This window comes from Onychostruthus taczanowskii, unplaced genomic scaffold (assembly GCF_017590055.1).
Source record: "Onychostruthus taczanowskii isolate IOZ18803 unplaced genomic scaffold, ASM1759005v1 scaffold10, whole genome shotgun sequence".
Classification (NCBI taxonomy): Eukaryota; Metazoa; Chordata; class Aves; order Passeriformes; family Passeridae; genus Onychostruthus; species Onychostruthus taczanowskii.
Window position 1 is genome coordinate 8,859,895 of NW_024496526.1, and position 23,690 is coordinate 8,883,584.

At 41.3% G+C, this 23,690-nt stretch overlaps 1 protein-coding gene across 4 annotated transcripts in view; it reads right to left on the minus strand.

Moving 5' to 3' along the window:
* The window catches only part of SNX4 (sorting nexin 4), a 40,357-nt gene extending 21,421 nt beyond the window's left edge, over positions 1-18,936 (minus strand). The window contains exons 1-6 of one of the 4 annotated variants that reach the window (XM_041408005.1): positions 18,433-18,572; positions 17,510-17,625; positions 8,978-9,116; positions 8,751-8,900; positions 7,653-7,700; positions 3,565-3,620 (exon numbers count right to left, since the gene is read on the minus strand). In XM_041408005.1, coding sequence (XP_041263939.1) covers positions 3,565-3,620; positions 7,653-7,700; positions 8,751-8,900; positions 8,978-9,116; positions 17,510-17,625 — 509 coding nt within the window. In that variant the 5' untranslated portion in view covers positions 18,433-18,572. Of the gene's footprint in view, positions 1-3,564; positions 3,621-7,652; positions 7,701-8,750; positions 8,901-8,977; positions 9,117-17,509; positions 17,629-17,967; positions 18,090-18,432; positions 18,573-18,612 lie in introns of those variants that run through there. The other 3 variants (XM_041408014.1, XM_041407992.1, XM_041407999.1) reach the window with 3 other exon arrangements.
* Between the last annotated feature and the right edge of the window lie 4,754 nt (positions 18,937-23,690).

Genomic DNA, 23,690 nt, shown 5'->3' on the forward strand with positions numbered 1-23,690 from the left:
TACATTACTAAACAATGATCTGAAAATACACACAGAAGAATGCAACTAAAATTAAGGAATAGGAGACCAAGATTAGTGTTCCAGGTTGATGTTCAAGAATTTAAAAAAAACTTCATCCCTCCTCCCACCACAGGCACACAGTCAGGCTTTGTATTTCAGAATAGCTTGTACCCAAGAGGTCTTACTGAAATGAGTTGGGTCACTTGTTTTGGGTGACCAAGTATGAAATTCCAGGGTTTTTCATTTAACACCTCTTCCTCCCCTGCCAGGAAGTCTTCCCCTAAAATATTCCCATCCTTACATTCAGGAAGTAAAAGCTTTATTATGACTTCTAATATTTCTGATTTCCAAGAAGCATTTTTTATAGCATTATGACACACACAGGGTTAAAGTACATAAAAAGATTTAAAAGTTAGCAGAGAAGCTGTATGGGGAAAAAGAAATGTAGTCACTGATCTGCACAGTGGGATTTAGAGAGCAATCTTTTCAGTTTACACTTTATAAAACATGCACCAGGGCTGCATGTCAGACAGCTGCAGACACGTACAGTGAAGATATTTGAAATAATTGAACTAAAAACAAAAGATTAAAAAGCATGCCTGCAGCTCAGGAAGACTCCCCTTTCCACTAGAGAAATTTATAACAAAGTTTTATTTTCCTGTTTGCCACAAGAAATCTTTTAGGAATGCTGTACTCCCTGAAGGCCAGAGTCAGGAACCTAGGAGGACTTTCAGTATCCTGGCCTTCAGCAGCAATACATCTTCTCTCAGACCAATTCTTCCTCAATTAAAAAAAATAATAATTTTTAAATTACTACTTCAGAATCAAGATGTCTTTTATTTTGTCTCATAAAAGCATAAACCAAATCACTGCTATTTTTTCCCAAACTTCTGTGAAGGCTGAAAATTTTACAAATATAATTTTCAGGAAAAACTGGTTTTAAGAGACTGGTGGTGTTGCAGATCAAAAGTTTATTTCTCAACTATTTGCTTAAGTCCTACTCACTGCTCATGTAAAAAAAAAAAAAGTTACATAATTATAAAGTAATTTCGAAACAGAGCTCCGTGAGGCACACAACGGGATGTTTACTTTCCAGTGTATCCTAACAGCAGAAGTGTAAAACAAGAGATAGTTCTGGCACTCAGTAACTGAGGCCTTTTTTAAACTAGCACTTTTCACTTGGTTTTACTGGTTCTGCAACATTAGCAACAGTCTAGATACTTAACAGAGCTATTAAATAGAACTTGAGACACAAATGAAGAACTGATTGGGTCACATTGGTGTAGGAACACCAGCAGGTCTCTCAAAAATATATATGATACTGGCAAAGAAAAAAAAAATCCTTTACAGTAGACAGCATTTCAGTGTAAGTTATTTACTTTGTGCATTTTACTTAGCAATATTCCTTCTTGCATCAGGGCAGGCAGTGCCATTGTCCTCTTTTGTGAAGAGAGATACTACAAGAACAGAACTGTTCACTAAAAAACAAGCCACTTATCTGAATAACCAGACAAAAAAAGCCCAGAGAGCTACTTAAAAATTTTTTTTAAAAGCCTGCCTTAGGAAAGGCTTTCGTGTTTTCTAAAGAAATCTTCCACCAAAAACCAAAAGCTATGGTTTTGATTAAAGTCCAGAAAGAGAAACAAAGGATGAGTGCCATGAGGCCAAATCAGAGGGGTCTGCAGTACATACAAATTTACCTCTGAGTACCAGAATACCATATTTTTATCACCATTGAAACTACAAATCACTTCCCACAGGAGAAGGTTTCGTTTCCAGTCCACATCTGACCTCGAAGAGCAGCCTTGTTTCAGCTGCATGAAACTCCTCATGTTGCCAAGCTGACGGGTGCAGCTCCATGGCAATCCTGACTGGGAGCTGCACCTGCTCCTCACCTGAACCTCTCCTGGCCCAGGAGCCTGAAAGCCTACACTCCACACAGCAGTAAAGTCACACCTTTTGTTTCAGCAAGGTGAGCTTGCTGAACCACTTCACCAGCCAGCCACACAAAAGCACCAAAGGTAAAGCAGAGGGGCCAGGCATCACATTGCAGGCAGCTCAAGCACCAGTGTGCTGGGCAGAGCAAGGCACTGTGCCTCCTGCTAAAGCCACACATGCTACAGCAAAAGGCAGACAAACAACTTCTGCTCATGAGTTATTTATTAAACAGTTTGTATCCCCAAGTGCAATTTAGAACTTAGGTTGCTGGCAGAATACAACAGAAAACATGTGCCATCTCTCAAGCACTGTTAAAGCTCTACCAAGGCACACACACTTGAGGACTGTTTTTGTTACAAGCCCTTTCCTCATGTTTTCCTTGTATTAACCCTTTTTCTGCTTTTTAACAAGCTACTTCTCATAACAGCTTTGCTTTCTGAAACATTGGTACCTCAAAAGTTAACAAGGATGCTCCCTAAACAGTCTTGCCCACCTGGGCCTACAGTCAGACTGGCAGCAGTTTACCTGCTCTGAGAGCAGGAAAAGATAACTCCTACTGGCCACAGAGGAAGATGACTGAGGGTGAAGCATTCAAACAAGGAACCATTTTCACCTGCAGATACAGAGAATTGCTGTCTTCCAATCTCATTCATGAATGCTAACATTTATATTAAACCCTGGCTAAAAGCTTCCTGGCTGCCCCAGAAGGCCCTAAAAACAAGTGCAGTAAAAAAGGAGGGACTGGACCAATTCACAGGTCGAGTCTGTGAAGAGGTTCAGAAAGGTAGGTACCCTCTAACATCCTTAACACAGTACCCACAGATTCTATGGCACAGACAGCAGTCAGGCACAGGGGCTCTCCTCAAGGAGCATCTCCTGGTGCCACTGCTGGACAGCAAGGGCACCCAGAAGGGCACTTTGCACAGGTCTCCATGGCCTCTGGATGGCAAACAGCAACATCTCTTGGCCCCATCACTGCACACTGATGCTTCTAAACCACTGCAGAAGCAGAAACTCCCATTTTACCCTTCCCACATCACCAAAGGTGTGATGAACCTCCCACTATATACACTGACAATTCTGAGCAGTTTTTCCATCTAGCAGATTGCTCTAGTGCCTGTCCCAGAGCTCTGTAAATTGCAACAGAGCTGAAATGACCTCTGGACTTCCAAAAGCATCTGTGAAAATTGGCAGCTTGGAAAGAACTGTGAACTGCAACACCAGGGTGTGTGCATCCAGAGCTGTACACTAGCAGACTTTTGGAAAGACCTACTATCAATCTGTATTCTGTTCATGCTTGGAAAGATTTCTTGAAAACAAATATTAAGAGGCTCTTTTTCAGAGTCTGGTTTTGGGGATTTTTTGTCCCTTCGTTTTAGTCTAGCTAAAATGAAATACTCATTTTACATAAAGTGATGGAATTTTTCTGAATGCTTCCTGCTTCTGGAGGCAGGATTTATCAACTGTTTTCACACTACCTCTTTACTGGGCTCCTGTTAGGATCTGAAGTGCAGAAAGATAATTTTTCTTTTCTGAATTTACACTAAAGAGAGAATATTCTGTCACCTGAAGTTACAGTAGTAACTGAGAAAGGGAAAGGGAGGGAAGAAGGATGTGGAATCTTACTTGTCTGGGTTTTTCACTCTGAATGTTGCATTAAGAGCTTTTAATCTGGAATCTGCCTGAAAAAGGGGAAAAAAAGCTTTGTTAATTTAATGCAATTAAATTTCAGTGACAAAAAAATCTCAGCCTTCTGGCAGCACCATTAGAAAAACGTCCTGCCTTCGTGGCATATTTAAGTCTTCAAACATTGAACAAGTTGACACCAGCTGCCCTGAATGTCAGATATTTTTATTAAAAAGTCAAAAAACTACGCTATTTTTTTGAATATGATGTAAACAGTAACCACTAAAATAAAGCTGGTATAATCCAAGTCCCACAGAAATAGTCCCTTCTTAAAATGCTGCAAAAATCATGGATTTAAGATACACAACCCCACATTCTTTTTAGATGAAGCAATTAGGTAACTTAAGACCATATGGACAAGCTATTTTGTATTTCTCAAACCAAATAAAACCAGTGGTAGAGTGACCTCTATATGCTCTTTATTAGCAGGAACAGTTCCCTAGTGAAATCAAAATCTTATATATGTTGTTCTCTTACTTTTTATGACTTGCTTTACAGAAAATATGTAATTTGTATATCAGAATAGAGCCCTTTTTAATGCAATGTTCTTCTCTATAGTAGAGCATATATAAATCTCTACAGAACAAAATTCAATACCTAATTAAAAAGGTAATTGACTGCTTTGACTGTTTTTGAGATGTTGGTTTACCAATTACTGCAACAGTAGTATTGAACATTTCTAAGGAGATGGAGGGGTTTTTTTCCAATTTATTGAATATTAAACTGTGCAGTGAGTATTTATTCCTAATAAGACACCAACACAGATGAGAGATCCCAGCCTTATCCCTGAGGTCCACATCACTACAACTCTTCTTTCCTATAATGCATTTTACACACAGCTCACTCAGGGTTCATCTACACCAAAGAAAAAAGCCAATTGTGGGTAAATGGCTGGAGTTTACTTTTGATCAAAACATCCTTCTCTTCAGCAAAAGGAAAACCAATCAGCACACCTTGCAAGGTGTATAGATTTGCTATAGTGTACTCCTTTAGCCAACAGGCTGTGCCACAGCTGCAAGCAGTAAGTTGCTTCAGCAGTGCTTGTTAGTGCTGGTATATGGCAAAAAAGTATTTTGTGCCCTGTTACAGAAAACTCGGAGCTTGAAGAGCTATTTTGAATTTGTCAGTGAAAGGAACACAGTGTCTTCCCAAAACAAGAACAGAGCCCATTCTTTAGGGGCCTTGTAATAGCATCTACAGATAAGACAGGCACAGTCTGAGACTGTTTCCCCTCCCACTACATTTGGGCTGAGCAGAAGATACCCCGCACATAGCCTAGAGAAAAGGAGGCTTAGGGCAACCTTACTGCTCTCCACAATTTCCTGAAAGAAGGTTGTAGTGAGGTGGAGGTTGGTCTCTTCCCCCACATAACCAGCAGTAGGACAAGAGGAACTTGCCAGAAGTTGCTTCAGGGGAAGTTCAGATTGGATGCTAGGAAAAATTTCTTTACCAAAAGCATTGTCAGACATGGAATCAGGCTGCCCACAGGAGTGATGGAGTCACCATCCCTCGATGTGTTTAGAAGATATGTGGCACTTGATGTGGCACTCAGGGACACGGTTTAGTGGTGGACTGGTGGCAGAGTCAGGTTAACTGCAGCTGTTCTTCCAATGACCAAACACCAAAACAAAGTATAACCCACAAGCTGAAAGGTAAGGGAACAAAACCCTCCAGACTAAGACTGACTGACACTGGGAGAAAGCAGGTTCATTGTCACCACTGCATGTGACACTTCTCTAAGAATATCTTGCAAAGGGAAGACAAGGCATCATAGGGAAGCATGTCCCAGATAGCACAAGGAACACAAAACACTGCAGGAGCTCCAAGTCCCAACCTTTATGCCTAAAAGAGCACTTCTGAAGCTTGGATAGTCTTGGATCTCCACTACCATATGCCAACAAACCAATACACAAGCCAGTTATGTTGGGCTGTTCACACACACCTGCAGGTACTCCTCACACATCCTCTCACAGTACAAACATCACCTAGATACACTGACATTATCAGAGTCCTTCCCTCTGAGCAGCTATTTCCCAGACTCCTGTATTTATGTTAAAACAGCAGGCACCAAAGCCATCTGAGTCTGTTAGGGCAGCAGGCACATAGAACAGCTTTACACTTAGAAAGGACAACTTCCAACCCAAGAGTCACAGGGCAAGTTTTTGTCTTCTGTCACAGGCACATGTAGTGCTCTGAAGGAAGAGTTCAGTAGGTCCATACAAACCCTGTCAGGCAGGAAGCACAATCCTGCCAATGCTCAACCATCTCAGTAGGGCTATGTCCTTTTTGCCATTTGCAGCACAGTAACTCTCACACACCACTTTTGAGCATTTACACCAGCGTTAGGCTTCTAGAGAAACATCTGTCCAGTCTTAAAATTGATTTAAGAGTGACATGCACAAGCATTTTAGAGATGAACCACCCATCAAATGAGGTACAGCTGAGGAGTTTTCAGAGAGTTAATGCCTACTATGATCCCATAATCATTTATGTAAACTAAAGAGAGAAGGGAATTTTCTCTTTCCTACAGGAAGGGTTAAAATCCCAAGTGACAAATCCCTTAAATTAAAAATCCCTTAAAAAATAAGTGCTGGGGTTGAGAGGGAGGAAAGGCATGATTTAATGATACAGCTGGCAGAATAAACAAAGTCTCCAACATCAACATTCAGCTATAGCATGCTACACTGCATTAATACCCAATTTAAAGTTTAGTTAGAGAGTTCAAACCCTCTCAGACAAAAAACACATCCTGCTTAAATGCAGCAGAGGCAACAGAAACATAAAAAAATGGTCTGAGTCTAAAACATGCACTGAATTGAGGTTTTCCTTCCAGTGTAGTGCTAAATACTGAGAGTTTATACCTCAGATGTAGAATAAAGGGAAGATTCTTTCTACCAGGCTTTTCAAAAAGTTATTTTTTTTTCCTAAGGAAACTGGAACTGTGAAAGGGAAAACATACATAACCAAATCTAGAGGGAAAACAAGACTTGCTAGTCTCTCATTTAATCTACAATGTGGTTTCAAGGAGGCAAATATTCTCAGCATTCTGCTATGAGTTTTCTTCCATAAACATGCCACTGTGTGTTCTCCTGAACACACCCTGCCAGTACAAACTTTCTGAACTCCTATGAGTGTATGCAGCTTCAGAGCTTTACATTGCTTGGATTATGAGCACTAGTAGTATGCAAACCCAACTGTGAAGGAAGAGAATTATTGTCAACTTAAATTATCAACAGTAAGTGTCAGTATCAAAGCCCCTTGGACACTGAGGATAAGAGCACCAGGGATTTTCTTTAGCTCTCACTATTTAGAATAATTCTTCATAATCCACCTAGTTCTCAGCTGTGATTTCATGAGAGCAGATCACATTACAATGAAACAAAAAGCTCTGTATTTGTCCCCATACAGTAATTCTTCCAGACACAGCCCAGCAATCTATCAGCTTCTCAGATTCTTGACCTGTACAGACACACGACCTCAGACCATTTATTCCTGCAAGTCTTCCACCAGTTTACCCAGCCATGAACTCACTGATGTCAATGAGGATAGTATTACTTCAAGACACATTCTGTTAAACAGTTAAAGGGCACCAAATCCGTCTGTCTTAGTCCCTTTCACCAACTGCTCCTTGCAAAGAAGTCCTACAATTCAGACCTCTTTGTTTTTTTGACACCTTGCACCTCTTGCCAGACTAAATTTGACACCCACCTTTAAAAATGCTAAACTAAACAGAAAACACAAAAACTCACTGCTGTGGCCTCAAGTTCATTACTTTTAAAGCTCATAAGGATTCTACGTTACCAGCAGAATTACACAGGCACGTAATAAGCCTGCTAGAAGAGTTAACTGCAATCCTACCTGTCACATGCCAAGTACATCACTGGCTTTTGTAATAACAAGTATTCATGAAGCAATCAATGCTTTTAACTCATTCTTACAGCAAACATACTTTCATAAATAGCCTATAACATGTTTGCTGGAATATGCCTGTGTCACAGCAATCACGAGAAAACAATTACAGTAATTACCTTCAACTGAAATCCAGTCTCATTCACCATTTCTTTCCATCCACCTTCCTAAATATACAGGAGAAGAACGTTCAGTTAGAGTGATTTAAGAATGCTGCAGCTTTTGCAAGTCCCTGTGAGAGCCTAAATCAAAGGAGCTTCTCCAGTATGCCTGGCTTCTGCCTCAGCTACCCTCCCCATGTCTTTTTAAGAATCTGGGTTAAGAATAACCAATTGTTATTTTGTGCTTACATACTAATCTCGCCCCAAAAACCCTCTTCTCAATTACCTCAATCTATCAGCTGGGAGCAGGAGCCACACTGCTTTGTCTAAAGAAGAGCAGCTAACATATTTTGCCTCTGAGATTACCAGCATCTCCAAGGACCTTTGCATCTCAAGGCAGAGAGCATACAGGTGACAACAGTTTGCAGGGCACATGCCATCACCTGGCTCAGGTGTACTGCTGGTTTTCCACTGTTTTCAGCTCCCATACATCAGTACACCCACATACTGTACCATGGCAAACATAGCTGTTTAGTTCAGTATTTGGGAATCTCTCATCAAAGCACAGAAAAAAGAACTATCCAACATCTCCTAAAGTTGGAAGCTGCAGAATGCAATGCTTAAGCTGACAATTGGACCACAACTTCTGTGACAATGTATTGTAGCAGTTTTGGACCACGACACAGGAATGGATGATCCAAACTACAAGGCTAAAGAAACCATGAATATCCAAAGAGTGAACTGGAAGCCAGTGCTGTCCCTGTAGTCAGCAGTACAGCATGGTAACTAGTTCAGCTTTAGTCCTATGGAAGAGCTCCCAACCAACATGCATTAAGTTCCCAATAGGCTGTTCCAAAGAGGTGGAAATTATCTCTTAGGAGCCTTACAACTTGACTAAAAAAATGTAATTAGGTAGATTAGAAGGGCAACTGTACAGCTGCAGGCTGCTCTAAAGAAGCTTTTAGCTGGACAAGCCTTTTCCACCTCAAGTTCATTCACGTTGTCTATCTTTCCTCCTGACACAGAATAAGTTATGGGTCAACAGAAAAGATCAAAAGGACATGATCTTAATTAAATAATCACTAAATAATGTATTTAGAAATAACTTTACTATACCTGCATTAAAAATGCATAAAAGATTTTGTCTTGGCAAAGAACAGGATGTGAAGCCACACGTAACAAGAAGTTTTCCAGACCAATTCTTCTTCTTTCCACGAAATCTGGATCCATATTATCTGCTGATAACTTATGCCAAACAAAGTCAGCCTAGTTAAACAGAAGAGTGTCAACATTAAATTAAAAAACAAACAAAACAAAGCAAGCCACAGTTTAGGTTTCCTTACCCTTTTTTCTGGCAAAGGTGGAACAACAATGTGTGGGTAGGTAACTGACAAATAATTCCTCAACAACTCAAATTCACTGTAACGTCGCCACAGGGACTCCACTGGGGCACACTGTCCCTCACTCTGGGACTCAACAGCTCTGAAAGATAAAGCAGCAAATTTGAATGTGAGCCGCCACCTACTCCCTCAAAAACCATCAGTGCAATTAGAACAAAAGCCCCAAGTACACTAGTGATTACTGCACGACTTGCCCATAACCTAAAGCAACCTTAGTTAATTTCATGTCTACATACTTGATTTAAAATTATTTATAATTTCTGCCTGATAGCACTTGAATTCGCTAGGAACACAGGCAAAGTCAATGCACTTACACATCAAAAACAAACAGGTAGGTCACAATCAAGTAAAGAGATACATGTGGCTTAGTCCACACCCTTACAGAAATAGCCCTATTTCTCTTGGAAAAGTGTAAGGTTCCAAGTTAGTAAAATTTCATGAGTACCTAAAGGATACATAATATTGTAAGAAGAAACGGACAATTCAGTGGGAAAGTCTTCAGAGGATAAAAATTGTCTTGCATACAACAGTCATACAATTGCAAATACAACTCCAAAAATAGTAAGATATTTTAAAGGATATTTTTAGAAAAAGAGCAAATTTCAAAGTACTTCCAGTTTTCTCTTTTTGTTCAAAGTGACTTTTTTATATTTAAGGACTAAAAACTTAAAAAACTAGCTAGAGCAAGCATGTACAAAATTGATGTGTCTGAAAAATTCATTGAAGACTTAAAACCAACATGACCTAGCAAGGTAATAAAGGGTTTTATGTTACTATAAAAGGAGAAATCATTGAATATAGGATTGGAAAGTAATGCAAATATTTGACGAGAAAAGTAATTTTTCATACAAGACATTCAAAGCAATAGAAATACTTTGCAATATCATAAAATAAGCATTGGGTAGCAACACTTCCAGCAGTTAGCATATGCCACAATAAACACAGAGAGACAGTTCACACAAGGAACTTAACAGAAAACAGTGCTGTCAATATCTACTTTATTCTTCAGTTAAGTGACTAACTAGCACACAAAGCACTGGCATAACCCTACAAGGAACAGAATTGACCGCTGAGTTTGGAAGGGACCTCTGCAGGTCTATGATCCAGCTCCTTGTCAAAGCAGGATGTTCTGAGCCACATCTACTTGGGTTTTGAGTTTCTCCAAGGACTGAGACTCTACCACCAGACTGAGTAACCCACTCCCATGTTTGACAAACCTCACAATAAAGAGGTTTTCTTACTTTTACCTGGAATTTCCCATTCTGAATTTGTGGGCACTGCCCTTTGCCCTCTCAGAATGACAGAAGGAGTCTGACTCCATCCTCTTTACCTCCCCACCAGGTACTGATCCACAACTGCTAAAATCAGCTCTCTTGCACAGGCTGAACAATTCCATCTCTTTCAGCCTCTCCCTGCAGGTCAGACAATAAAAGCCCAAAAAAGCCCATAATCATCCTCACAGCCCTTCACGGGACTTGCTTCAGTAAGTCCAAATCCTTCTGGTGCTGGATAACTCAGAACTGGGAACAATAAATTATGAACTACAAGTAGTCACTCATATGGTATTCAGTAGAAGAGAAGGCTACATTATTTTTTCCACCAAAAGTCAGGCTTTACAGTTCTTGAATTATTAAGAACTTTGTGAAGTTTTAAAACATCTAAGTAGCACACAAATTATTGATAATTTTTAAGCTATTCTTAACCTACAAGGTCAGATTTCTAATGATCTTACTGAAAAACAAACAATCCCACTCCAAAGCTGCCCTAATTATTTTATACATTTAAACAAAATACAAGGTGCCTCTACTTGTGAGCCCTCATTAGAGGAACAGTCTTGCTATATGCTTTGGTTTAGTTACATCTTAAGGTGGAATACAGAGGAAGATACTTTTTAAACTTAGTAATCTGCAAAAAGTTTTATGTGTCTACCATGCCTTGAGGAAAGGACATTCATTCCAGGTGACTGAATTTGCAGGGGGAAAAAAACTTCACAAGTAAGAAGAAAAAAGGATAAATTCATAGCATTCAACACAAACAGCTGCAGATCAAAACTATTTGAGAGTGACTCAAGAGGAAAAGGTGAGTACACTACTGACAGCCACTATTCACACTGCCAGCATCCCACAGAATTCTTCCCCACTAGAGTATTTAAATTCAATGAAGCTGCACCTGCAAATACTGAGTTTTGAAGAGGGTAACAGCCTAGCCTGCACTGACAGGCTGTGCAGCATTCCTCCCCACACTAACTGCTGCACCATTCAAATATTACAAGAACACTTCAGCTCAAAGCAGGTATCTAGTGATTGAACTATTGATGAGTAAGAGGTAAATTTGAATAGACAAGGAATTGAGCTACTGTGCTTCAAAAGATTAATTGTTTAGTCAAAAGCTGAAGGCACAAACATTCCTGGAGGAAAAACTCCCAGCAGGGTTTGGTAAACAATCTGGCCATTCAAGACACTCACATAAAAGTACTTCATTATTATAGATCCTTTTTATCTTCAGCTTCAGTAGCCTACCAACCAGCTGCATTGACTTACATCATGGGATTCAAGACTTCCACATGGGTTATTGTCAGCCCTTAAGAAAGACTGCTACCACCAATACATGATAGTATTATGGGGATCCTGCCTGAGAACAGACTGAACAAGCAAACATAAATAGGGAGATAAGAAAACATGGGTCAGGACTGCCCTGAGAACCCAGCCACATCCCAGGAGGACACATCTGTGCTGCAGACACAGATGCTGCTGTGCCAGCCTTCTGACAGGAGAATGGTCCATCTCTATAAGCATCTAACTCATGCTTATAATGCTCCATAATTGTTCTGCAGAGTTAATTAGAAAGTAGGAGAAGCAAAGGCCAGGCTGAGCCTTAACTGTTGGGGGAAAAGAAAGAAAAACCATTTCTGAAAATGCCTGCTTATCGGCCTTGTATTTGCTACAATTAATAAGAACCCATCAGTCTTAAAAAAAAACCACAGTAGTAACATCTCAGTCCACACACATTAAGCAGAAAAAAAATATTAATCAAAAATTTTAAAAGGTCATTTGGGAACATAACACTTCAGCAGGAAAGGACCACAGCTTTACAGAGAAGCCTAGTCCTACATCAGCACAAACCACTACCTTGTTACTTGAAGTTTTATGCCCACACAGGGCCTCAAGAACTGCAGGAGGAAGGAAGCAGACTGCCAGACCAGTTCATACCACTCACTGCACCTACCCTGCCCACACTGAAGACACTAAGGAAGTTTACTACATCTGTCTACTGTCAGTTTATTCTGACAAAGTAGATCTGTGGACAACAGCTAGGCTTCCCCCAGTCCCAGTTAATCAATCTTCACAACCCTTGTGAGGGACACAAAAACCTCACTCTATACCCTGAAGATTAAATTACTGCCAGAGAATCTTGAAGGTCAAACCTGCCTGTGTAGTTAATTCTTTCTTAACTAGACAGCACCTGATACAACCACCTCGCCACAGAGTGTGTTAAGCAACCTGGCATTATTCTCATCTCAGATCATACTTGTTTCCTTTATTCTAACGTGCATTTATTCTCAGTGTCTCAGGAGTGCAAACACTGCCTTTTACAGCTGCTTTTATCTTCATCAGGAGAGCACCTATATAGCACCTAACAAAGAAGCCATGCTTCATTAATTGATTGATTTAAATACATTTAAGACATGTTGAAATTGTTAGTATCAGTTGCACCCCCCAGGCTTACAGTAAACCCCCAGGCTGTGCTCTCTAGAGCACACAGCACTGCAAAGTTGGATGAAGGAGGGGAGCAGCCAAGCTCTTTGCAAAGCTGTGGTGGGCAAGTACTGCACAGCCCTCAGTTAGGAGCCTGTGTCAGCACCATGGCCTTTAAATGAGGCAACAAGAGTTTGAAACTGCGTGGATGGATTTAGGACAGGCAACCAAGATGAGAAATTTTTTTTTTAATCACCAAAAATGTCTCTGCCTGATTACATATGAGGTCATAAAATATCACCAATTACAAGAGCATTTTCTCCCCAGGAATACCATTTCAGAAAGGAAGTAGAAATCCACAAAGGTACTCATTAGACTTAATACCTTCACTACCATCTAATTTTTTAGACAACATTATGAACTTCCCCATTAAATGCAAGTATTGCAGACCAGTTTCAATTAAGATTATAATCACTTGTTGACATTCACTCAAATTTCTCAATTTGTTTTGGTTCTAAAAACACAATATAATATTTGTACAGTCTTCAGGCAGGAAAACCATATGTTTCCCCTTTAAGGACACTTTTAACAATGCAAGTTATTCATCGAATGAACCAACCTGCCTGAAAAAATTAAAAAGACATAATTGAAACCTTCAGCTTTTACATTTATAACTGATGTTATCGTAACCAATTCAAAGATTACATTACTCCATGTCTCATTTATTTGCCTTAATTCAAAGTGTCAATGTGAAAACTTTAGTCCATCTAATTAACCTCTTCTCACTTCCCATTTAAAACTAATTATCTTAAATGAGCCATTAAATAATTCTGAATGCAATAAAGACGAATGGCTGTGAAGTACTAAAACAGACAAGAAGGAAATACACAGGTTTATTTCCTTGTAAAAGTAATCATCCCTTCAATGAAGGAAGCAGTTGAAAGCAGCACTCTGCCTTCAACCTCTGACCTTCCAGTGTATGAGAAGTGACACTTCCACTCCCTGTAGTGGGCAAGGTTCACTCCCTGTGCAGAGGAACACCATTTTAGAGGGATGGGAAACTTTTCCAACAGCTATTTAGAAATGGTCTCTCTATTCAGGCCTCTCAGACAGCTGATGTTTAATACAGAAGTTTAAGAGATGCTCTTCCACTGGGCAAGCTGTATGACAAGGAAGCATTTCTCTTGCCAGAAGATTTTTCACAGCCAGGTGATTCTTTGGTTTTTTTATACTGTCACCCAGTTTACTGTATTTAACTAAAACATACATTTGTCAGGAAGATGAATGATTCATAGTTTCTACCAAGTAAAAACCAACAGAAAGCTAACTTCTCAAATCCTCTGTCTTCTTTCACTTCCCAACCTCACCTCCCTGTTTAAAGCTCATGCTGAATTTAGACTTTTTCCCTCATACCTTCTTTGGAGTACTTTGGACACATCTTCCTGACTCCCACTGGACAAAATCTGCCCTTTTCTGTTCTATCAGAAGACAACATTTGCCCTTTGTGGGCATTCATCCTTTGCCTCTTCTCAGGAAACCCATGTCTGGGCTTTTCACCTAGCCCAGTGAAAAAAGAAACTTTGAGAAGGGTACTAAACAAAATATAACAAAGGAAAAGCCCCTGAAATTCCACAATGCAACACTGCTATCACTGAACTGTGGCTGGCCAGATACTCATTTCCAAGTCCATTTCTCTCACAGAAACTTTCTTTACAAGTTCTCACACTTTGGATGGGCAATCCAAGGTTTTAACAGAGCAGGAGGTAACACTCATATCACAATTTAACTAGTGGAGAACTTTCCAAAGACTGTAACCAGAAACAAGGCTAGTAACTTCCCAGCCATACTGTGGGAGAAAAAACAAAATAAAATGAGCCCCCTTGTCAATTTATTGCAAGAGAAAGTGAAGACTAGTAGGGCTGGAAACCAGAGATCCTGCTATTAAGTGGTTGGATAGCAGGCTGCACAAACTTGTGCTACTTTTTCCTAAAGCCACATTTAAAGCAGAACAAAAAACCAAATACATGCTAGTCATCATATTGTTTGATTGGGAACAAGGCTAGGATAGAAATCTTTTAGTCAGCAGGGATGAAAGGAAAGTGAACTAAATGGAAGTGTCCTACTACTACAGAAGAAATAGTTTACTTTAAAGGAGACCAGGAAAAAAAAGGCATTCCCTGTGTGTCCTATAATTAAAAGTGCAATACCACAGAGCACTTTAGAGGTGCTCTGCATTCTGATTAACTTTCAGCTCTGTCATGGAAATAACAGGTACAAAGCCAGGAGTCAGAGTCAGGGGTTTATTCTGCCTGGGTTCTTGTAGTTTCATGCACACTCTGATGTAAGACACAGCTGCCCAAAGTTCTAACGAGCAAGTCCAGATTTAAGTAAGATCCTGGATATTTGCTACTTCCCTTACAGAAAGCAAGTGACATGCTGAGCACATCTCAAGAAGGAATATTTAGCTACACATCTTAAGAATATGTACTTGCCTTAATGCCATTTCCCACAAATAGGTAGAAGTGACCTCTGTTCTCAGAGGGAGAATATAAAAATTGATTTATTTTTAAATAACTGCATAGTTTAACAGAATCTGTGAAACAAACTGACATTATGACTAATTGAATGGAAATAGCTCATCATAAAAAAATCGAATTAGCTAACGCAGAAAGGTCTAAAGCAAGAAGATGTTTTCAGGAAGCACAACCCTTGGAATTTCCTGATGCTCTGCAGTCTACAGCAATGGAGTTTGTTTTGTCTCAAAGAAATATATCTACATCAAAGTATAACATCACATTAATAAAAAAAATCAACAAAAGTCAAGCAAAAATGTGAGCATAGTAATAAATCTTTTCACTTAAAAAGGAAAACTAAGTAACACCATCACTTGCATTTTGAAAAACAGTTTTCACCAGCACCAGTGAAACTTACACATTAAAGGTTTAAGCACTCAGCTCCTGTTCTATAACAAATATACCATGGTTGTAATTGTATCCATCTTGTGTCTCTTATTCACCCAGACAGAATTCCTCAATTCAAACTGAAATTAAATCCTAGATAGCAGTAATGGTGGAACCCCAGTTCACATAAACATAATGCAACTATTATTAAGTGGTCTTCCCTTTATATTGCTATAAACAGTTTCATTCTTCAGCTACAAAATATCTTATTACCCAGACAAATTACTGTGAAGCCCACCTACAGCTACAGGCTCAGCAGGAAGCACATTTAATAGCCACCAATTATATTTATGCAAGAAGTTTTGCCTTCTCAGCAAAAGGAAAAGAGAACCTATTTTATTAGAGATGTGACAAACACACATTTTCAGTTGCTCTGTGACAAACATGCAATTGGTCTCGGTATTTGCTGACCACAGAGTAAAATAAATCCCAATGAAAGAACACAATCTGGCCAGCAAAGTACAGCTTTGCCACTACGAAAGAACAACTGGGAAAGACCAGTGGGAGCAACTCTAAAGTAATGCAAGGATGACTGGAAAAGGAGATGCAGTCAGCATGTTCTGGGGCTGCATAATCTGCCCCCAGAGTACACTTCATACCACAGTTAGGCCCCAATGATTCCAATTTTCTTCTCTTTTCCTTCGGAAATATCATTACAACAAAAATAATGCTACCAACGAGAAGGTGTGATCTTTAATATCAATACACTGTAAAAGTATTTTTAAGCATCTGTCAAAGAGCTACAATATTTGAAAAATATATGTCTGTTTTGGACTTTGTTATTTAAGTTTAGCAAAAATATAGTAAACTTATCCCAGCAGGCCTGCAGTCAGCGTGACTGGTGTGCCCACCAGCTAAACAAGCTAAGAAGCCTTTTAACCAGCAGATAGAAGGCTTATGTGACAGTGTTACAACTTGAACTCTTCAGAGCCTTTGCAAAATGCAACTGCTTTGTTTCAGAAGATTTTCTTTGTACAGCAGATGATTCCAAAGGCAAGGCCTAAAGGTTAAAACTGGTAATATACAGAAGAGCTACACAAAACTCGTAACAAAGTCTACTTTTGAAATTCTTGCTTCAGCTGAGTAACATGATCCCACATAACAGGAGTCATCTGTTACTGTTTGGGAAGTAAGGATAAGTCAGAAGAGATTTTAAAGTTTCGCTCACTACTCGATACTTGAAATTTTCTGCTTGCGGTGCTAAGAGTGTTTATCCTACCAGTAGCATTCATCTTGTTAGCACAAGAGGATTAAGAGCAGTAAGTTCCCCACTGAAAGTTCAAGCTAGTATGAAGAAAGGAAATAGTTAACTAACTCTGACCCTTAAACCATCTACAAGGAGTATGTGGTAATCAGATCAAGCACAACACTTCAAATATAAGTTGAGCAATAAATTTTGACCACATGGCATAAGTCATGAGACTTCTCTCTTGTCATCTCAAGCAAGCCTAACAGCTACTTTAGGCCTCTCTCACAAATATGTGTATAAATTTGTCCAACTTATGTCCAAGAAATAACCAAGCAGTTCCTGGCACCATTTTAATGCAACAACTTTCAAACACACATTTTTCCACCCAGCTCCAAATGAAGAATTACAGTACACAGTTACACAAAACCAGCACCAGTACTGAACTGGAGATCAGCTGCCAAATTATCTCAGGAAAAGTTCCTCCAGAGTGGGTTGATAACCACATAACAAAGCACAAAACAGCTAAATGCTCTCATCAACTCTACCTGATTATTTTTAGGGGTGGAAGGAGGGAAAATCTGTTTAGAATGGCACATCCATGTACACTTAAGACTGAGCTCTCATCACCCACCTAGTCTCAATGAGGTAAGCAGTGTATGTTTCTTGTATGTTCATGGCATTCCTCCCAGTCCGTTTTTCAGCTTCTGAAACCGTGATTTCCATTTTCTTTGCCAAACAGTCTTCCATCTTCTTAGAAGAGGAAAATAAAGATTCATGTAACATTAACCACACAAGGCAAAGGCTACTAACCTTGCCTCCCCTTCTCCCACACCACATTTGTTCAAACACGACAAGTCTCTGTGGAATAAAGGCTTTGACAGGGCTTTGCTTTCTACCTATGTTCTGTATCACATTTGCAAGTGACAACTGGAAACCGTCTTTAGGGGGAAAACAGAAAAGTCAACAAACAGACAACTTCAGGTACCAAAAACCACCCTGAGCCAGGAGGATACAGAAACGAGAAATATTTTTCTTTACAGGTAACAAAGTAACCTTTTTTTTTAAAAAAAAAAAACCAAACATGCTAACCCCAGTATTTTCTATCCAAACACTTCCCAACTAGCAGTGAATTCTTCTTCAGGACACCCGGGACACGTGTAGCCACCTCTCCCCTTTCACAGGAAACAGAATATATCCGGACCAAGATGTTTTTCTTTTAATCTCTCAGAGGAGGATCGTTATCTTTTACACACTGGCCGCCAGAAATCAGTAAGGACCACACGCCCACCATGGAAAGGCAGAGCTGCACCGAGCAGGGAGGGGGAGTCACTTGTGAAATTAAGGGGGGAGGGGGAGACAAAAACATAACTGATAATAATAAACAATAATCTGACATTAGGGACGAGGACAGAAGGTGCACAAAGCTCTCTCACAGCGGCCAGGACGGGGCTGCGAAGAGAACCCCGCAGCTCAGAGGGTCATGCTGCACAGCTCTGCCCCGCGCTCCACCGAGCAGGGCTCGGCCCCAGGCAGCGAAGGAAGGGCTGGACCCACCTGTAGCCCCTTCCCGCCGCGGGGGCAGCGCTGAGCGAGCGCCCGGCCCCCCGAGCCCCGCCACCCTCCCGCCCGGCCCGGGCGGCGCGCTCAGGAAAGCCCGGGGCTCGCCCGGCGGAGCAGGCCGAGAGCCCGGGGAGGGGGACGCTGCCCCTCCGCCACCGCCCTCCGCACCCTCACCGCGGCCAAGGGCTGCTTCGGGGGCGGCAGGGCGCCGTCGTCTTCTTCCTCTTCTTCTTCCTCCTCTTCCTCCTCCTCTTCCTCCTCCTCCGGGCGGCTGTCGCTCGGCTCGGGCTCGGTGCTCTCCATGGGGCTCGGGGGCTCGGCCGCGGCGCTCCGCGCAGGCGCTGAGGCGGCTCCGGGCGAGCCCATGGCCGGCCCTAGAGCCGGGCCGGGCCGGGGTGTGTCCGCGGGGCTGCGGGCGGGGGCCAGGCCGGCGGGCCTCGGCCCTGTCTCTCGCCGCCCTCCGCTGTCTCCCGTGCCCGTGGAGAGGCTCGATCCGGGGGTGCTGAGGGCGGCCTCCCCACCCTGGTGCCCAGAAGGGGCTCGTTCGTGCCCTTGTGCACGGCCACCCCTCGCTGTGACCGTGCTCTGCTCGCCCACAGGCAGCCTTGAGCCTCCTGTCCCGACAAAGCTTCTCCCCGGCCCCTCAGCCGCATTCTTACAGCTGTAATGTTTATTTCTAAAATTAGTTTGTGTCGTTGTTTCCCCTCTTAGTTCTCAGGTCACCGAAGAGTTTCTCGTGCCATGCTTTCGCACACCTTTCCTGCTTGTTTTTTGGCTGGTTGGTTGGGATTTTTGACACCCTGTGTTGTTATAGCAAATAACACACCTTAAACAAAAATTAAATTCCATATGAATGGGAAATATTTCAGATACTTTCTCATCTTTCATCTATAGCAAGATTTGTCACTTTCCTTTATTGAGTCTCTTTCAGCAGCCATTAACTTTCCCACAGGATGTTTGTTAGCATGAGGCAGCTGGGGTTGTTTTTTTAAAGCCCACCAGCTTGTTATTTCCCCCCTCACTCCTTTAGTAGTAGTGAAGGACTCGGCCGTGCTGTGTTCCTTTTGCCTCACCCCCCTGGCTGCCAGCCTTTTCCATCGGCTCCATCCCAAGAGTGGCTGGACATGCAGAAGTGCATTCTCCTGCCCACCAACTCTGCTGGGCAACACTCAAGGATGTCCCATCCCTCCACGCTTCCTCAGGAAAGATTGGAGTAGGTAAAACCTGCCAAGTTCAGCTCTGGGGAAGACTCTGACGTTATTTAATGAAAGCCCCAGCCATCCCATCTCTTCTCATTGAGCAGGAAAAAAAATCTCTGTACATTTCTGTCATTCCCTGTCTGTCCTTTTGGAGAGACATTCAGGAAGTGCACCCTTCAGCCCCAGCAGAACATCATACACTGTAGATTTATACATATATACATCTTCACTATTGGGTTTATTCCCTCGTGATCCCATGGTGCCTACACAGTCCCTCTGGGACTGGCAAACTGGATGAAGAGATTGTTCCTATTTATTCCTCATTCTCCAAATTGGACACTCACAAACAGTGTCATTGTTCCCTGGTTTACATATCACATCAACCCTTGAGATTTCCTGTTCTTGCATCAGATTCATGTCCTTTGATTCAGGCACTACATTCTTTATTATTCTTACATAGCTTTTTTTTCTTTTCCTACTCTTTTCAAACCCAGGTTAAAGGCCACTTTGGGGGATTACAGAGTTGATATTATGGGCTTCTTTGCTTTGCTTTTTTTCTGCTTTGTGTAGGAAATGGGGTTTTTGTAGTATTGACCAGAGATGAATTTGCATACATTTTTCATCCAAAAATTAATCTTTTTCTTTCAACAACAATTAAAATAAATCTCAAAATCCCCTTTGAAGACCCCATGAATTAATATTTGGCGTCTGGTTTCTATTCTGTTGTCTTCAATGTTTATGCAACTTTTTCCTCAGATTGTTTGAACTGATACCTCAGTCTATCCTTTCCCACCCCTCCACCACTGTAGCTGTATGGAGTTTCCCAAACTTTTCCACAAAAGGCTTTCCTAAAACAAAAGTTTTTTACAAGTATGTGAACTGTGATTTGTCCTCTGAATAGGACTGATTTAAGATTTGTTTTCTAAACCCAAGGTCCAGTTCAGATGTAAAAGCACGATTGCATGTTGTAAGACACAGTCTGCTTTTCATTAAGCTATGGTTTTCTTATGTTTACTCAAGATGTACATCAAGATACATACCTTGTATCAATTACACTTGCATTTGCAGCATGTGCATACTGAAATTTTTCTGATCTCTATCAGTTATATAATGGAAATATTTATGTGAAACTCATGCAGGATATAATACTTTCTATTAAATATTTTTATTATGGAAACAACATTATCAATAAAGTACCGTAATATATTGTATGTCTTACATTCTATGATTTCCAAAACTATTTTCATTTTTGAATTTTCTTCATACACTAAAAGATGTGGAGAAGAGTTAAAACATTATATATATAGGATGAGGGTAGTGGTAGAAGTGCCTAAATCAAGATGACTGGGAGCCTGGGTAGCCCTCACATACATTACAGCCTGGAGAGTTCAGAGGAGAGAGGGATGTCTTGAAAAAAACAATGTGCAATGGGGAGATCTTCCATAAACACCAAAGTCTCCAGCAAAGTCCTCTTCCTGAGCCATGTTTCCCTACCTCAGCCTGCAAAGTGGGATAACAGTATTTCCTCACAGCACAGTGCTGCTCTCAGGAGAGCTTCCAGGACTTGTGCTACTTTGGTAAAAATAAACTGTGGTGCTTCCCCCCTAACTAGGCACAACCACAACCACTCATGCACCCAGAGTCTCACTGAACCCCCTCCTGTCAGGATGTGACTCCAATCTCCTGCAGGTCAGTTTAACCAGGACACTCTCCTGCTCTTCAGCATCTTCACTGGGCAGCAGGTCCCTTGTTCTTCAACTTAAGGCAAACTTCCCACCTACAAGTCCCTTCAGTCTCTGAAGCTGCCCTGACTCCCATTACAGTCTCTGGAAAACAGGGATCTTCATCTTTTCTATTCTGTAAATCTATTTGTTTTAATCCTACTGTTATACTGGATAAACTGCTTTTTGATGGAAGAAAGCTATATTACCCTATAAACTGGTTTCCTGGTGTTTTTTGTTTTATGTGTTCTTACTGGATTTTTTGACAGCCTGTGTTGCTCTAGCAAATAACACACCTCAAAAAAAAAAAAAAAGCCATATTAATGAGAAATATTTCAGATATTTTCCTTTGTCAGAACATTATTTACCAGTATCTTCATTTCGAGTGCCTCATCTTTCAACTTCTTAGAATTAATTAGATTTAAAAGATAATAAAACCACTAACAACAACCATCATGCTACTGAGAACCAGAATGAAAACACCTAAAGCAGTTGCTCTGCTTTGCATCTATCCTGCAACACCCTCAGCCTTTCAGTAACCTCAGGAAGAGAGAGTAAACCAGCCAATATTCCTGCTGACTGCGTATCCTGTGCAGGATCTGGCTGTGTCGCTGCTCCAAAGCAGGGAGGTTCAGCACAGAATGGATTCATGGAGCAACACCCTGGAGCTGAGAACCCACCACCACACCACACAGATTTTAGCTGATAATTTTTAGGGTGCCTATAGCCCATTCCCAGGGACTGGCCACCCTTCACAACTTACAGTTTAGCTGCTATTGAAAAAAAACCCCATGTGTGCCTGCCTTAAGGCTGCCTTGTAACACAAGCCAAAGCAGGAAGGCCAGGAGTTTCTCTTCAAAAGCACATTCCTGATCCATGGTTCAGGCTCCTGGATCCTATCATAGTTTCACTACCAGTAATAATAATACAAAGATCATGAGTCAGGCTGTCAAACTGCTCCTACTTCCCTCTACAGACTAATTCCTCCAGAACTGAAGGTATTTGCTCTCCAGAGGCATCCAGAGCCAAAGTGGTGCCAGGTTGTGCTGTTGGTCTTCAAAGGCTGATCCCCACTGAAGAGCCTGGCATCTCTCTGTGTGTGATGTCCTTGATGTGTGATGGATGCAGCAGAAAGCAGTGCTTGCTTAGGATCCCCAAGAAAATACAGAAGAGGAATTAATGTCAAGGAACTGTCAGTAAACTGCATGAGTAGCTTCTTCAGCATGGCAGAGTGCAGGGAGAAAAGTAGGTGAGTTCAGGCTCCTCATAGACATATTTCCATCATCTAAATATCTGAGTGAAATGAGTACTAGGGTATAGGAAAATCAGCATTTTGTTAATTTTTCAAAGAAAGAATGGAAAAGAGATATGGGTGACTTTTGGGGTGGGGAAAATCATTCCATTTCACTCAGTCTGAAATTGGTAGGGGTGGTTTCCATCCCTTTCAGCAACAGCATATCTCAGTACACAAATAAAAACAAGAAAACCAAAACTAATACACGTTTTTGAAAGAATCTGTACAAACACATCAACAGTATGAATGAAAATGTATTGAAAGTGGCTTCAAAAGCAGCTCAAAGTAAGCCATGAGAAAACTTCAGAAGAAGAAAGCCTCTCTGTGTGACAGAATTGAAGACAAAAAAAAACCATCAAGGCAACTCAATAACACTGTAAATGGTGGAGACAGATAGACCTCTGCTTAATCTTGGTGCAGCTTGGAAGCAGTCAAGGAAGCTGTTGCACACAGTCTGTGAGAATTTGGAACTTAGGCCAGTGTATCTGGACTATGCAAAGACTGCAGTGAAAGTCAGGCATCAGTTAGAAAATGCAATTATCCTGTGTGGCTACCGAAATGAGCATTAGCTGAGAGGCTGGAGCACAGGGACGTTGGCAGGGAGAAGGGCTTGTGGCAAGGCAGACAAGGCCACCTGTGCCCAGAGGAGGAATGGCTGTGTCCCTCAGGGTGCAGCACTGGCTTTGATTGACTCCTCATGCCATCAGATCATCAAAGGTTACCACACCACTGCTGGGACAAGCTGTAGCAAGGGAATGGAAAATGTCAGAGATCATCATGGTATTATTCCTTAGGTGGTAGCAGGGACCACAAGCCATAGCACCACATCCAAGCTCTCAAACATCAAAACCCTGTGAAACTAAGACAGTGCAAGGCAATGAAAACTTTACCCAGAGACTGATGGGCACCCTCAGTGCCACCAGGCAATGACATTTGAATTTAGTCGACATTTCCAGGACTGGGGCCAGTGCCCTTGTGAATGCAGGGTGGAGACAGGCTGGATTGTGCACTGCAAGGTGTACATCTTTCTCAAGCCAC